At 48.6% G+C, this 13,056-nt stretch overlaps 6 protein-coding genes across 6 annotated transcripts; 2 read left to right on the plus strand and 4 right to left on the minus strand.

Annotated features, from left to right (window-relative positions):
* Window positions 1-475: 475 nt before the first annotated feature.
* On the plus strand, window positions 476-2,782 carry N7466_008301 (uncharacterized protein; the record flags this gene model as incomplete). The annotated part of the gene is made up of 2 exons (XM_057167690.1): window positions 476-843; window positions 895-2,782. The coding sequence occupies 2 exons, from the start codon at window positions 476-478 to the stop codon at window positions 2,780-2,782; spliced, it is 2,256 nt and encodes a 751-aa protein (XP_057018321.1).
* A 2,678-nt stretch (window positions 2,783-5,460) lies between these two features.
* N7466_008302 (glutathione S-transferase family protein) lies at window positions 5,461-6,195 on the minus strand (the record flags this gene model as incomplete). The annotated part of the gene is made up of 2 exons (XM_057167691.1): window positions 5,461-6,081; window positions 6,142-6,195. 2 exons carry the CDS (start codon window positions 6,193-6,195, stop codon window positions 5,461-5,463), a joined length of 675 nt encoding a protein of 224 aa, XP_057018322.1.
* A 428-nt stretch (window positions 6,196-6,623) lies between these two features.
* N7466_008303 (F-box domain protein) lies at window positions 6,624-7,154 on the plus strand (the record flags this gene model as incomplete). The annotated part of the gene is made up of 1 exon (XM_057167692.1): window positions 6,624-7,154. One exon carries the CDS (start codon window positions 6,624-6,626, stop codon window positions 7,152-7,154), a length of 531 nt encoding a protein of 176 aa, XP_057018323.1.
* Window positions 7,155-7,286: 132 nt separating this feature from the next.
* On the minus strand, window positions 7,287-8,780 carry N7466_008304 (putative pyridine nucleotide-disulfide oxidoreductase AMID-like; the record flags this gene model as incomplete). Its single annotated transcript, XM_057167693.1, has 5 exons — window positions 7,287-7,330; window positions 7,396-7,703; window positions 7,753-8,107; window positions 8,166-8,507; window positions 8,573-8,780. The coding sequence occupies 5 exons, from the start codon at window positions 8,778-8,780 to the stop codon at window positions 7,287-7,289; spliced, it is 1,257 nt and encodes a 418-aa protein (XP_057018324.1).
* A 1,506-nt stretch (window positions 8,781-10,286) lies between these two features.
* Window positions 10,287-10,922, minus strand: N7466_008305 (uncharacterized protein; the record flags this gene model as incomplete). The annotated part of the gene is made up of 1 exon (XM_057167694.1): window positions 10,287-10,922. The coding sequence occupies one exon, from the start codon at window positions 10,920-10,922 to the stop codon at window positions 10,287-10,289; it is 636 nt and encodes a 211-aa protein (XP_057018325.1).
* A 642-nt stretch (window positions 10,923-11,564) lies between these two features.
* On the minus strand, window positions 11,565-12,575 carry N7466_008306 (putative short-chain dehydrogenase/reductase; the record flags this gene model as incomplete). The annotated part of the gene is made up of 1 exon (XM_057167695.1): window positions 11,565-12,575. One exon carries the CDS (start codon window positions 12,573-12,575, stop codon window positions 11,565-11,567), a length of 1,011 nt encoding a protein of 336 aa, XP_057018326.1.
* Window positions 12,576-13,056: the final 481 nt, after the last annotated feature.

Below are 13,056 nucleotides of genomic sequence, written 5' to 3' on the forward strand. Positions count from 1 at the left end.
AAGACCCCTACTTCGTGCGTACCATCAAATCGCCTATTTTTGCCGGGGACTTCTTACCCTTTTTATGGACCTCGGGTCACATGGAGTGGAGACTCGGCTATTATGTCTTCGGTCCTCGCCGAATGATCTTCTAGATCCACACTTTGTGAGTGGTGTAGCGCAGCTCTAGGCCCACTCTATGGTCAATACACATCAAGCCATGCTCCTCAGCCTCGGCCCCACTCGTACAGCTGGCCCCAGATGGCTTTGAACACACTAACTGTTCTGATCTTACCTGACTCCATCTCTTCCCTGACAACACGTACTTGGCGGAGAAACAATTCCAGCTGGCTGGTTGTATATCCGTGCTGTCTCCAGAAAATTTATTTCGTTCTCAAATCACCAGAAGAAAAGGTCTAAGATTCCTTAATACACACCAACAACTTCCTTTTGAGGCAGCACTCGAGCGTGCAGTTTTTGAAACTCTTCCTGGATCATGGCCTCTCAGTCTTTCATAGGCTACTTGCCGCTGGATGTGCCCCTTCCCCCAGCTCCGGATACCTCTTTCTGGTCTGAACTGCAGTGGAAGACTCTCTTTGCGATCTCGGACGCGATCATCCCATCCGTTCGAACTGCCCCTCAGTCAGCAAATGATAAAGTCATCTCGACCGCTGAATACGATGCGGCTGTATCGAAGCTCACCTCCGTAATCACAGGCCCTGATGCGAGGGACCTCGCGATTCAGTACCTCGAAGAGGATGTTTCTTCAAATCCCGTGTTTCGCGCTATCGTGGAGCGCACCGTGGGTCACTACATCCACGATGAAGGCAGGAATGGTCTTGGTTTGATTTTGAACGCACTGAAGTATGGATTGTGATATCGACCAACAGATCCAGTCACTAACGAATTAAATAGTACTCGAGCGGGGTCACTGATTTTGACTGGCTCAACTACTCCGTTGCATCAGCAACCCCTTGCCTACCGGGAAAAAGTATTCCGTGGATGGGATTCTTCTCGCCTACCCCCCTTGCGTGGCGTTTACCGGGGATTGACCGCTATCGTAAAGAAGTCATGGGTGCTAGCCAGCCCAACCATTGAGAAAGTCCTAGGCTTTCCACGTGTCCCTGTTCATGGCAAACCTACCGATGGATTTTGTTACGAGTTCTTGCAGATTCCACCCGGTGAGGGCCCCGAAATAATTGAAACCGATGTCGTTATCGTAGGTAGTGGTTGCGGTGGAGCGGTGACTGCCAAGAACCTAGCCGAGGCCGGGCTTCGAGTACTTGTGGTGGAAAAGTCATACTGTTACACATCTAAGTCGTTCCCAATGGCACCCAATGAAGCCTATGTGAGCATGTTTGAAAACTCAGGTGCCGTTGTCAGCGATGACGGCGCGATGGTTGTTATTGGAGGTTCCACATGGGGTGGCGGTGGCACCGTTAACTGGTCTGCCGCCCTGCAGACTCAAGCTTATGTGCGTCAGGAATGGGCAGATGGAGGTCTACCCCTATTCACCTCTTGGGACTACCAGAGAAGTCTTGATCGTGTATGCGAGCGAATGGGTGTGAATACCGAGCATGTCAAGCATAACCGTCAAAATAATGTGATCCTGGAAGGTGCCCGCAAGCTGGGATATGCGGCCAGTACGGTTCCCCAGAATACTGGAAACGCTCCACATTACTGCGGACACTGCACTATGGGTTGCGCAGCGGCAGGAAAGAAGGGCCCCACTGAAACCTTCCTTGCTGATGCTTCAAACGCAGGCGCTACCTTTATCGAGGGCTTGCGCGTCGATAAGGTCATTTTTGGGGACAAGAAGGGCGGGAAGCAGGTTGCAATTGGTGTGGAAGGAACCTGGACATCTCGAGATCAGTATCTTGGCCTCGGTGACAGTGGTACCACCAAGAGAAAGGTGATTATCAAGGCTAAAAAGGTTGTCGTCTCGTCTGGCACTTTAAACAGCCCTCTTTTACTGCTTAGAAGTGGCATCAAGAACTCTCAAATTGGCCGGAACCTTCATTTGCACCCGGTCATGGGTGCCGCTGCTGTCTTTGACGAAGATACCCACCCATGGGAAGGTTCATCGTTGACGACGGTGGTCACTGAATTTGAAGATATGGATGGCCATGGCCATGGTGTAAAACTTGAATCTGCGTCCATGATTCCATCAATCTTCATTCCCGTGTTTCCCTGGGAGGGAGGCTTGGAATATAAGCTTGCTTCTGCCAACTTCCGTCGGAGCACAAGCTTTATTACTCTGACCAAAGACCGAGATGGCGGACGTGTATACCCAGACCCAACTGATGGGCGTGTGCGGATTGAGTACCAGGTCTCCGCCTTTGACAGAAGGCATATCGTGGAGGGCTTGATTGCCGCTGCGAAGATTGCTTATATCTCAGGAGCGAAGGAGTTCGTCACCACCTATCGTGATATGCCCCCATTTGTGCGGGACGATTCGTCTGATGCTGATTCCCCCGAGGGAACGAACAATGCTGCCCTGCAGAATTGGATCGCCGAGTTGCGCCGCAAATCTCCTCTGGATGTTGAGAAGGCAATGTTTGCCAGTGCTCACCAGATGGGCACTTGCAGGATGGGCAAATCAGCTAAGACGAGCGTTGTGGACTCCAATTGCCAAGTTTGGGGTACCGATGGCTTGTATGTCGTGGATGCATCTGTTTTCCCCAGTGCCAGTGGTGTGAACCCGATGGTTACCAACATGGCCATCGCTGACTGGGCAAGTCAAAACCTTGCTCAAGCCATGAACCAACCACTGGGCGAAAACACCCGGATGGCGCGTCTCTAGGCGTCTTTCATACACTTTTGCCAACCACGTGCAAATATTTGACGCCTTTTAATGATTATCAATAGCCAAATTTGTATTTATTCTTCTTTTTTATTTTCTTAGTCATGAACTATCTCGGAACTTTGAAATCGGCAGAGCAAAGCACACATCCTATTGATACCCTAAACACAAAACTATGTAGTAGTTGACCCTAGCCTAAAATCCCCCGGCCCATCTAATAGCCACCGGGTCTATCAGTATAACACAGTCCCTGAACTAGATCCGGCTTGCTATATCCGCCCTGGATTACCGTGTCAGCCTGAAGCTGCAGTTCGGCCAGCCGGAAAGGCTTTATCTCCATAGACCAAATCATTAAAGCCAGATCGTTGGGCCCATTGTAGTTCAGAATATCCTACGGAATGGGGAATCGTTTTTGTGGACTTATATTATTCACTTTGGTATGGGTCAGTCCTTGGTCAGCCACAGTTCATATGAAAGCAAGCATACCTTATTTTCCAAATTGCCAACCGTTCACAAACAGTTCTGACCGAAATTTGGCAATTGGAGAGTTTTTCGCGGTAGTGTTGGTAAACTGAGCTTGACTGAGCGGAATATCATAGCTAGCGGGGAGATCAAGGTCAAAAGAAGTGGCCCAAAATCCGACTCCAGGTTGTGTGATCTCGATAAAGCACTGGTGACTGGGACTTCCATTCATTGACAGATGCACCTGGAAGATCATAACCCTGACGTTCAGCACATGTACAACCCGCCCTCATTAAAGGGATCTCGTCTGTGATCTCTTCTCCACCAAGGTTCCCGGTAATCTTCCACGAAATAGCCTCCTTGTCGCGTCCACTTATAGTCAATTAGGCCACAGGGATCTTTCATAAGCTCAACCTTTGCAGGAAAGTTCTAATCGTTGTCAAGATGATCGATCAAAATTGTGAAGACATATTTCTCGCCTGCTTGTAAGCCGTTCAAAGGAAGCTTTTTATTGTAGAACATAAAAGGGCCGCTTCCAGTCCACCAGTCAAGATATGCTGAGTTTAGCCAGACCGAGGTTGCTTAGCCGTATCCTCCTTCCGCGAGGAGGTAGATGGTGGTCTCTAATGTATTTGCTGTAAATGCTCAGCGCACGCCCAGAGCTTGAGTATGGCCAGTATTATATGGCTTTCTCTCTTCAAAACCACTGACTAGAACAATTATCAGCCTAGATTAGCTTTTTACTAGGCCATGGTTTTGACTATGAAAGTTTTCCACGTCCACTCCATAATATATAAGCAAGATTTTTGGCTTATAGCTTCCTTACTATAACCAGCGTACCTGCCTAATATTTCGAGCAAAAAGAAATACTACGCAGTATGGCGACCGATAGAGGCCACCCAAGGGTCACATCGCAATTCCAATTTCAAACTTCACCGCCCTCCCGCCCGTACTGTACATGTATTTATCACATACAGGAATATCTTAACTTTTAAGGGATTTGATCTAAATTCGGGTCACATTCAGAATAGACTTGAGAATAGACTTGAGAATAGACATGAGAATAGACATGAGAATAGACTTGAGAATAGACTTGAAAAAGGACTTGAGAATTGATGGATTACATGACTAGAATCTCTGCCTCTCTTTCTTGCCAGTTGCTGTGAGAATTTACTAATGTTGGAGAAAGAGAAGTAATATAATATAGCACTATATATAATACAGTTCAAGGATTCAACGTATAATGGAGTTGAAGGTATCAAAATATAATGCAGCGCTGCATATAATGGAGTTTAAAAACAAATACGAATTTCAAATTACTCGTAATTTACTTTCTGCCGGTCGGAAAGTTGAAATTGGGATGTGACCCTTGGGTGGCCTCTATCGGCTGCCAACGCAGCTCTCCACAGACCCCACCCGAAGCAAGCCCCACCACATACTACTAGTATGCAGTTGGCCATGCGCAGAGGGTCATCAAGCCCTAGCTCGGGCGAATCCTCCGGAACTACGAAAATGAAGATGGCACAGCTATATGGAAGTACCTGCTGGGCATGCGGCGCTTTCCCATCAGAATGCTGCTATGTTGTCGGGTTGGAAGACTCACATGTACGTTCTGCTCTTACGATGAAAGTAGCATGTTACTAACTCCGCTGGGTAGACCGCACTATGGGCGCATCTTGGCCTGGCGGCATTCTCACTACGCTCACCTTCCAACCTTATCCTACTTTGCCCAAATTGCCATTTCCATTTCCATCGGGACAATGACCCGGGACTAGTGATTGTCCCGCAGGACCTGAAATACTTTGTGGATTTTGAGAAAGCCGACCGAGTACGGCGGATGAGTGGACATGGGCCCCCCGGAAGAATTGTTCCAAGTCGCTCAATGTACGAAAACCACTTACTCAATACCAACCAAGGCAATGCGGGGTACCGAGCGCTTTTTCTTCATACATACTCCTACTCAGGAATTGATCAGCCCCCTAAATTCTGGCAAGGCCTATGAGAACATGGATAAGCGCGTAGTACTCGTGTTGTTCGTCAGTCAACACGCAGTTAACATGCCTGGATAACCAACATGCCATCTACGTCCACTTTGTACGCATTCTTCAGCTTTGACATGACATTTTCTTTCTTCTCCAATGAATATTCTTACTATTGATTGATTACTTCTATCCGATCCTGTTCTTCGAATGATTCTGCATACAAAAAAAATCAGCCTAAGTCTTGCCCTGGTAAACCTGGCGCTTCTCGATGAACTTGAGTTCTCCCATCGCCTTCCCAACCCCATCTACAGCCATGACACGCTCAAACCATGCCGTGACCAACGGGTACTTGGCCCGCATCTCCGCGTCAATAATCAACATGAATCCAATATGCAAAGGCGCCGCAACAGTAATATCCCCCAAGCTCAATTTCCCATTCTCGCCCAGCCAGGTCCGACCTTTGAGGTGACCCTCCATATATCCAAGACCCCTCTCGAATAGTGCAAGTTGTGTGGTCTCTCTCTCCTCGTCATAATCCCACTTTCCAAACCGCCACATCACCAGCTCCCGAACAACCCGCAAGAACGCATGATCTGAGAAGCTGATCCAGGACCGAATCGATGCTCGCTCCAAGGGCGTAGCACCAAGAAGTTGGTCAGCTAGTGGTCCACTTTCGGCGACATACTGTGCGATGGCGTCGGATTCAACTAGGCGGGTTCCATCTGCGCCTTCGAAACCTGGCACTTTGCCCAGTGGGAATTTGGAGAGGTATTCTTCTGTGACGTTGTCTTTGTATAGCTCGAAGCCCGATGGGATTTCTAACTCTAGCCCGCTCAGGTTGGCTACTGCTTCGATCTGGACGATGTTTAGTTGGCTGACTTGGTGGATTTGCTACGCTTGAATGGGACTTGGTACCTTGCTGACCCGAGCACTGGGCATGTAAGACCAGACAGTACCGAAGGGAGCCATCTTTATTCTCAGCTCTATGTGGATTGGAATATAATCTTGAATAGTGAGGATTTTGGCGCCTGCTTTATAATGGAGTATTGAGGGGCCAAAAAGGTCAGTTGACTCACGGGGCAGAGCAGAGCTCCACCTTCGAATCAGGACGCAGGAAAGCTTCAAAGGAGTGGATTCCATGATTCGCAGCCTTGCGGATTCTGAGACACGAAGGAAAAGATCCTCAACGAGCGATGGCTAATATTGAGAATGAAATACATACTGGTAGTTTGCAATACTTAATTCTGCATCGCTGTGAATTGAATTGTTATGTAGAGCTAGAGCCGCCCTGCCCCGCTTAGATGATTCTGAATTCATAGAGAGAGTCGAGACCCAACAACGCGAGTGGACCCCGCTCCCGTAGCTTCAAGCTCATCTTCCTTAATGTTACCCACCCCATGCGTCACTTCCTCAATCTCCCACCTGAGCTACTTGTATTGATAACTGAATTCCTACCGATTCACGATGTCCTCAAGCTGAGATTAACCTGCGGGTATCTTTTCGACCAGCTCCCTCCTCCTTCCCACGAGCAGCTCCTACGAGCCGAAACAACCGAATGGGCTCGCCACCAGGATATCTACGCCTGCCGCTACTGCCTACGCCTGCGACCGGCGAATAAATTTGCCGATCGCATGCTAAGACGCCGACGAAGCCGATCGGGTGCCGACAGCGACAAGCGATTCTGCCTTGAGTGTGGGTTGAAGCCGCGCGAGGGTATGGCCCGGTATGGCCCTGGTGCTCAGGTCGCGATTCAGGGACAACTGTTTGTTATATGTCTTTCATGTCGGCGATTTCTACCGGGCGCCTATGATCGCCATGGACACAATACCTCGTTATGCTTGTCGTGTTGGCAGGAACACTGTCTGCGACGGCATATGCCCACCCCGAAATACTCCGCGTTGGACGAGAGTCATTTGAGGCGCGTGTGATTTGTGGCATTTATTTTCAATTGTGCTACTTGAGAAGAAAACCGGGATCTCAAATTAAGTCGAAGTCGCTCTTCGCCTTGACGCAGGGGAAAGGTGTATAAGTACAGAAAGAGGTGGTAAAAGCACACTGCATCATGCCAGTGGAGAGTCGTTGAGGCGCATATAATTTCGACAGACTGATCTTGTTTAGCCACTGCGATCACTTGTCACGATTTGGAAAGGGCATGTATGTAGTACTTACTACTGTTGGCCATGTCTTTCCCAAACATGACATCCATGAGGTCTTCTCCATATTTGGTGCCTTCATCTACACTGTAGGTTGCACACTTCTTGCCAAGAGCCAATCCAATTACGTTTGGGAAGGGGCTCAAGGTCATGTAAGCAGGTTTCTCGCCTGTGCATTCGGCCAACATGTGCTGGTGGATGTTGTTGGCTGCATACTGGCCCATGTGCATCGCGCCGCCACAGCGCTTGATACCCGACCACGCTGCAAGATCGCCGACCGCGAGATGATGCTCTGCATTAGGAATATCTCCTGAAAATTGAAGGCTGCCAGCTTGTTAGATGATTTACTAGAAGAAAGACATGGGGAACTCACGATGGATGAATCTTGATTAGCCCCTTATCATTCAGTGCTTCCGGCGCCAGATATGTCGATGTAGCTACCGGTTGTGAGACGGCACTCAGCACAAGCCCAGTCGTAAGTTGCTGGCCATCTGCCAAAGTCAAGCGCCAAACGCGCTTCACGCCCGAGTCCACGGCAGTTGTTTCAATGACGCGGTGTCCTAAAATCACGTCTACATTCTCCTCCCGAAGAATCGAGAGCGCGCGCTCGGCGAAGTCGTCGGGCAGGTCCTCAGACGATAGCAATCGAGCTCGGGAATGAATGAGTGTGATTTTCTGCTCTGGATACAGGATCTTCAACTCGGCTGCCATCTCGATCCCGACCGCACCTAATTTGCGAATCAGCGAACCGTACCCAAAATTGCGTACGGTCTTTGGAATGCATACCTCCACCGATAACCACAATGCCCTGACTAGCATTGCGTACATTCTCTACATGCTTCTTCGCCTCTGCCAGGAACTCATCCCTCTGCAGAGACTGAGGCGCAACGGGGAAGATCCTGCGCAAACCCGATGCGGCGATCAAATAATCATACTTTTCTGTTCGACTTTGCTTGGTCTCTGAATCCACGATGTGAGCAACCTTGGCTGCGCTATCAACCTTGCTGACACTGCCCTGGATAAACCTGAAATCCGGGGATTTCAGCGCCGGGATATCCTTAAAGCGGGTCCACGACTCTGCGGCGAATTTCTCACACGCAAGAGACTTGGGCGATCCAATTAAATGGACTAGATTATTCCGTCAGAACAGTTACCACCAGGTATATTGGACCAAAATGCTGGGTGACACATACAATATCCATCTCGCTCATCCACGATAGTAATCTTGAGAGGGATCCGGTGTGAAGGAGGCTTAGCATCCGGGTTGGAGTCGAAGCGACATACTCGACCCCGCGCCAAGTCACTCAGGTTCAACGCAGCAGCAAGACCACCATAGGAGCCACCGATGACGAGCACCCGAAAAGACCGAGCAACAGCCCGCACGCCATCATTAGAAGGCATTTTAGGTTATTTATATGGAGCTGAATAAAGGGGCAGACGAAATATGGGAGATGACCGCCGAAGCAAAGGGGGAAAGGCAAAAGAGAAAGGAGAAAAATACGGAGTTGGATCCATTGGGGAGATCCTTGGCTAATAATATACTGGATTATTATTGCGGAGTCCGGAATTTCTGGTACGGTAAATGAGTTTAGGAATCTTATCAGATTGCGACATCGGTGGGTGAAAATTATCAGATCCGATCCGGATTCCGGACCCGCAAAATACGTAATTGGGGACCGAGCACTCAAACATTCGTATCGGTTGAAGTTGGAAGGCTAATCAAGTTGCGACATTTCAATACCGCAGGAAGACTGAGTTCACTGTGTATGGAGTACATGACATGTTGAAAAAATTTCAGTTTATTCAAGAGTTGGGTCAAAAGACAACATTCAGAGGCCTTTACATACGACTAGCACCTGTGGTCGAGTGGTAAACCCACTCCCTCTTTCCAAACGACCAAAAGAAGTTCTTCAGTCCATTTGCTTGGTATTCTTGGTATGAGCGCGTTCTCATGAGTCACATTCAAAAAACCAAACAAATCGGCCTAGCAGCCAAGGGGGGCAGAGCTGCCCCACTGAGCCGATATATCCCGGATCGGGTGGGTTCAACATGACAATGTTCTTTTTTTTTGGCACTAGGCAGGTCCCTGCATGCGAATTTTTCTCATGGATATTAAGTTTCGAATCACCACTTAGTTACTAACTAGTGTGGAGTTCCAGGGTTTGTATTTGACGGGCGGCGAGTCTTATCAGCCCAATATTCGAGATCGCCAAATTCGAACCCATATATGCAGATTCCGATTTGAGTACCAGTTGACCTGTTCCGCCCATGCTCTCACTCAAGTGCTGCTCAGACAGGGGTAAATCTTTCGTTTGCAAAGATAAATATCCCCTATCAGAGACTTCATTAACGCATATCGCGACTGCGCCTCCACTCCGTTCTGATAGATATTCCTCCTAGTTTATTGCGGAATTCAAATGTTGTGTTTTCAATGTCGAATGTACCTGCCTAAGAGACTAGGTTCCGAATCCATTACAATACCGCAACTTTTTACTATATCAGAATGAGAAACAGAAATCGGACACATGAAACACGACTACCCTGGTTTTCATCACTAAGTACCTGATCATCATAAATGTAGGTGACATACATACAAAGTCTATTCAGCTTTGCAACGCACCTTGAACATGATCATGTATTCGTGCTCGGACCGGTAGTAGTCGGTTGAATTGAGGGACCAAAAGAAATATCCCGAAACCGGTAAGTAGATGGAAAGTAGCGCAATCCTAGAAAGATACATGCGGTCAAGGCTGCAACACAGCCGCGGTTCTTGTCCACCCATGGTGCAGTCTTGGCGACACATATCTTTGCAAGCCATCCACCAGTGCTAAGTAGCCCTGGAAATTTTCACTGAAGCACAAATATCCCAGTCTCCTCGCTGGTAGATGAAGCTGTAGAGCTCTGGGCTCAGTACAGCGGCGTCACGGAGTTCCACTCCTCACGGCCCATCGAAACGGCTCTCAGCTTGTAGCCCCTAAACCACTGCTCAAACTTCTGGCGGGTGTAAAGATGAGTTGGCGTAGGTCCCTCACCAAACCAGTCGAGGATGTAGTCACAGTACATCCAGATCGCCTCGTAATGCTCCGGTGAGAGATCCTTCTTGTCTTTGCGGGCAATGATCACAGTGCCGATGCCCGACTGCCACTTCGGGGGTGCAAACCCCGAATCTGCCTCAATGTTGATGTAAGTGATGGGCTGGTTATCGAGGTAGTTGTGTTGTCCATTTGAACGCGATCCGACGCGGTGAATAACAACGGGTAAATCGAGTAAGGCGGGCACGGGAGGCACTTCATTTTGGAAGATGGGGTGGTCAGAGGGAATGGTAATCGCAGACCATCCGGGGCCGCCTTCACCAGTACACTTGGCAGTTACAGCCTTGACTGTCTTTTTGTCGGAGGGGGACGCGGCTGGGGTAGCTTGAGCTGGGGCGGGAGCTGGCTTATTGGCTGGTTTGGGGGCTGGCTTTGGTGCCTGAGGCGGGGGGAATTCCGGTTCGGAATCGGTATCGATATTGTCCCATTTCGAGTAGTCGATCGGAGGCATTTTTGCGTTTCAGCTTGATTCAACCTTGGAATTATTTCCTGGGTTTCTCTTCGGAAACGGAAAAGAAGAACGAGAGAAGATTTGACATGAGGGGATTGGCGCGCCGTGGGTCACGATGTGTCGCGCGTGCCGCGTGCGTGGTGAATCTGATAACATTTTCAGTTACTACTAGTAGTACTTTTCATCCATTTGCTCTGCCTATTTGTAGAGTTGTTTGATGACAAAATTTTCAAACTGTCATTGCGACTTCTCAAAAGACAAGACTCGTAGGTAGACTGTCCTACATCCAATAGACAAAATTACAATTGTAGCGGAAATAACTAACATACGAACGATGGAATTTTATATAATTTCATACACTTTGAAGGAAGATACATTCGAAGTCTAGTTGAAGTCGAAACCAAAGTAGGTAAAATTAACAGAAACATAGAAGAATGAACCATCATCTTGTCCAGCCAAAACAGGAAATTACTACGCAAGATTATGCGCTCCAGGTTCCTGCCTTGAGTGTGGAAAATGGGAAATTGAAAGCTAGGACCCGGATGGTCCAATTCCAGGTTCTGACCTGCGCAAACGGAACCAGGCCATGTCGATGTCTGAAAACAGCCATATGGTCCCCGATAACGAAGTACCCAAGCATTACTACTCTTGCAATCCAACGAGCTTGAAGGAGTCCTTCCAGACACGACTCTCTTCCGTCGGGTCGTAGGTTTGCTTGACCCATCCAACACCAAAAGTCTGACCATCGTCCTCGCCACGGTTCGCTTCTTTGACATCTTCGAGATACTTTCCACCCTTGTTCTCCCATTCCTTACCCACGGCCGCCAATACAGTCGTTGCAGCACCCTGAGCGGGAGACTTGAGAATCTTAAGGACGTAGGGGTTGGTCATGATCGCGTCCAGAGCCTCCTTGGGTAAGTTGCGAGAAATATCGGTGTTAATGGCTCCCGGATGAAGACTGGTTGCATGGAGCCCCTGGCTTCCATATAGATGCTCAATTCTGTTGGCCAGATACACTGCTGCTAGTTTGGCGTTGTTATAAGCAGCCTCTTTGTTGTATTCACTCTCCTCAAAGTTGTAATCCTCGCTTGCCGGGAGACTTGCAGCTCTGTGGGCCGATGAAGATACAATAACAACCCGGGAGCTAAATTCGGAAGTCGCACTGGCTAGCAGACTCTGCTTTAAGAGCTGGAAAAGAAGGAAAAAGCCCAGGTAGTTACCCGAGAAGTGGGCTTCGATTCCATCCTCCGTGAGCTTACGCTCCGGGATACCCATAATTCCGGCACTGTTGACCAAGAGATTAACCTGTCCCTTCGAGGCAGAGAGGACCTGTTCAGCTCCAGCGCGGATACTTTTGAATGAGTCGAGATCCAGGGGAACCAGTGAGACTCTTCCAGGCTCCAGAATCCCAGCCAGATTCTTTTTGGCCTTCTCTAGATTGCGAGCTGGAAGGAAAAGGGTGGCTCCGGTCGCTGACAAGGCACGGGCGGTTTCGATACCAATACCCGACGAGGCACCAGTAATGACGATGACTTTGCCAGCCAGCTTACCTTCAACGCCCTCATCCTTGATTATTTGGAGAGCAGTTGGACGTGCATCACCGGCGCCTTGGGGGTCCGTATGCGCATCTGCGTAACGACTTGCTGAAGGCATGTTGAGTGTTTCGATCTTGAAACCGATATCCTTGAGTTGATTCCACAAGCTATTATGATGATCGGCGCTGTTGGAATGTTTGTTGTGGGATGAATTCTTTGAACCGTCATGGCGAGTTTTAGCAGTGTCTATTTATCTATTAAATTTTGCCTGCTCAAATTTTGCTCTGAATTACGATCTCTCAAACAATCACGGCAAATCTGTAGGATGGTGGTAAACGATCGCGTGAATTTTTGATATTTGTCATCTCGGGGGTTTGATTACAGCGAGAATGCCGACGTGTTTATGGCCCGGCCCAATATACTTCATCCGCTTGCTTATACGACCGTAAAGATGGCCGCATTTTCTCCGACTTTTATTCTGTAGGTTGATACCTAGTAAGTACTCTCCTCAGAATTCACATCTGTCAGGTACATCACCCTCACCCCTTTATTTTTGACATTTTCAGGGTCCGAATATTCTCAAAATACTACCCGGGACT

The sequence above is a fragment of the Penicillium verhagenii genome, assembly GCF_028828195.1.
Source record: "Penicillium verhagenii strain IBT 33310 chromosome Unknown utg000008l_segment0_segment0, whole genome shotgun sequence".
Lineage (NCBI taxonomy): Eukaryota > Fungi > Ascomycota > Eurotiomycetes > Eurotiales > Aspergillaceae > Penicillium > Penicillium verhagenii.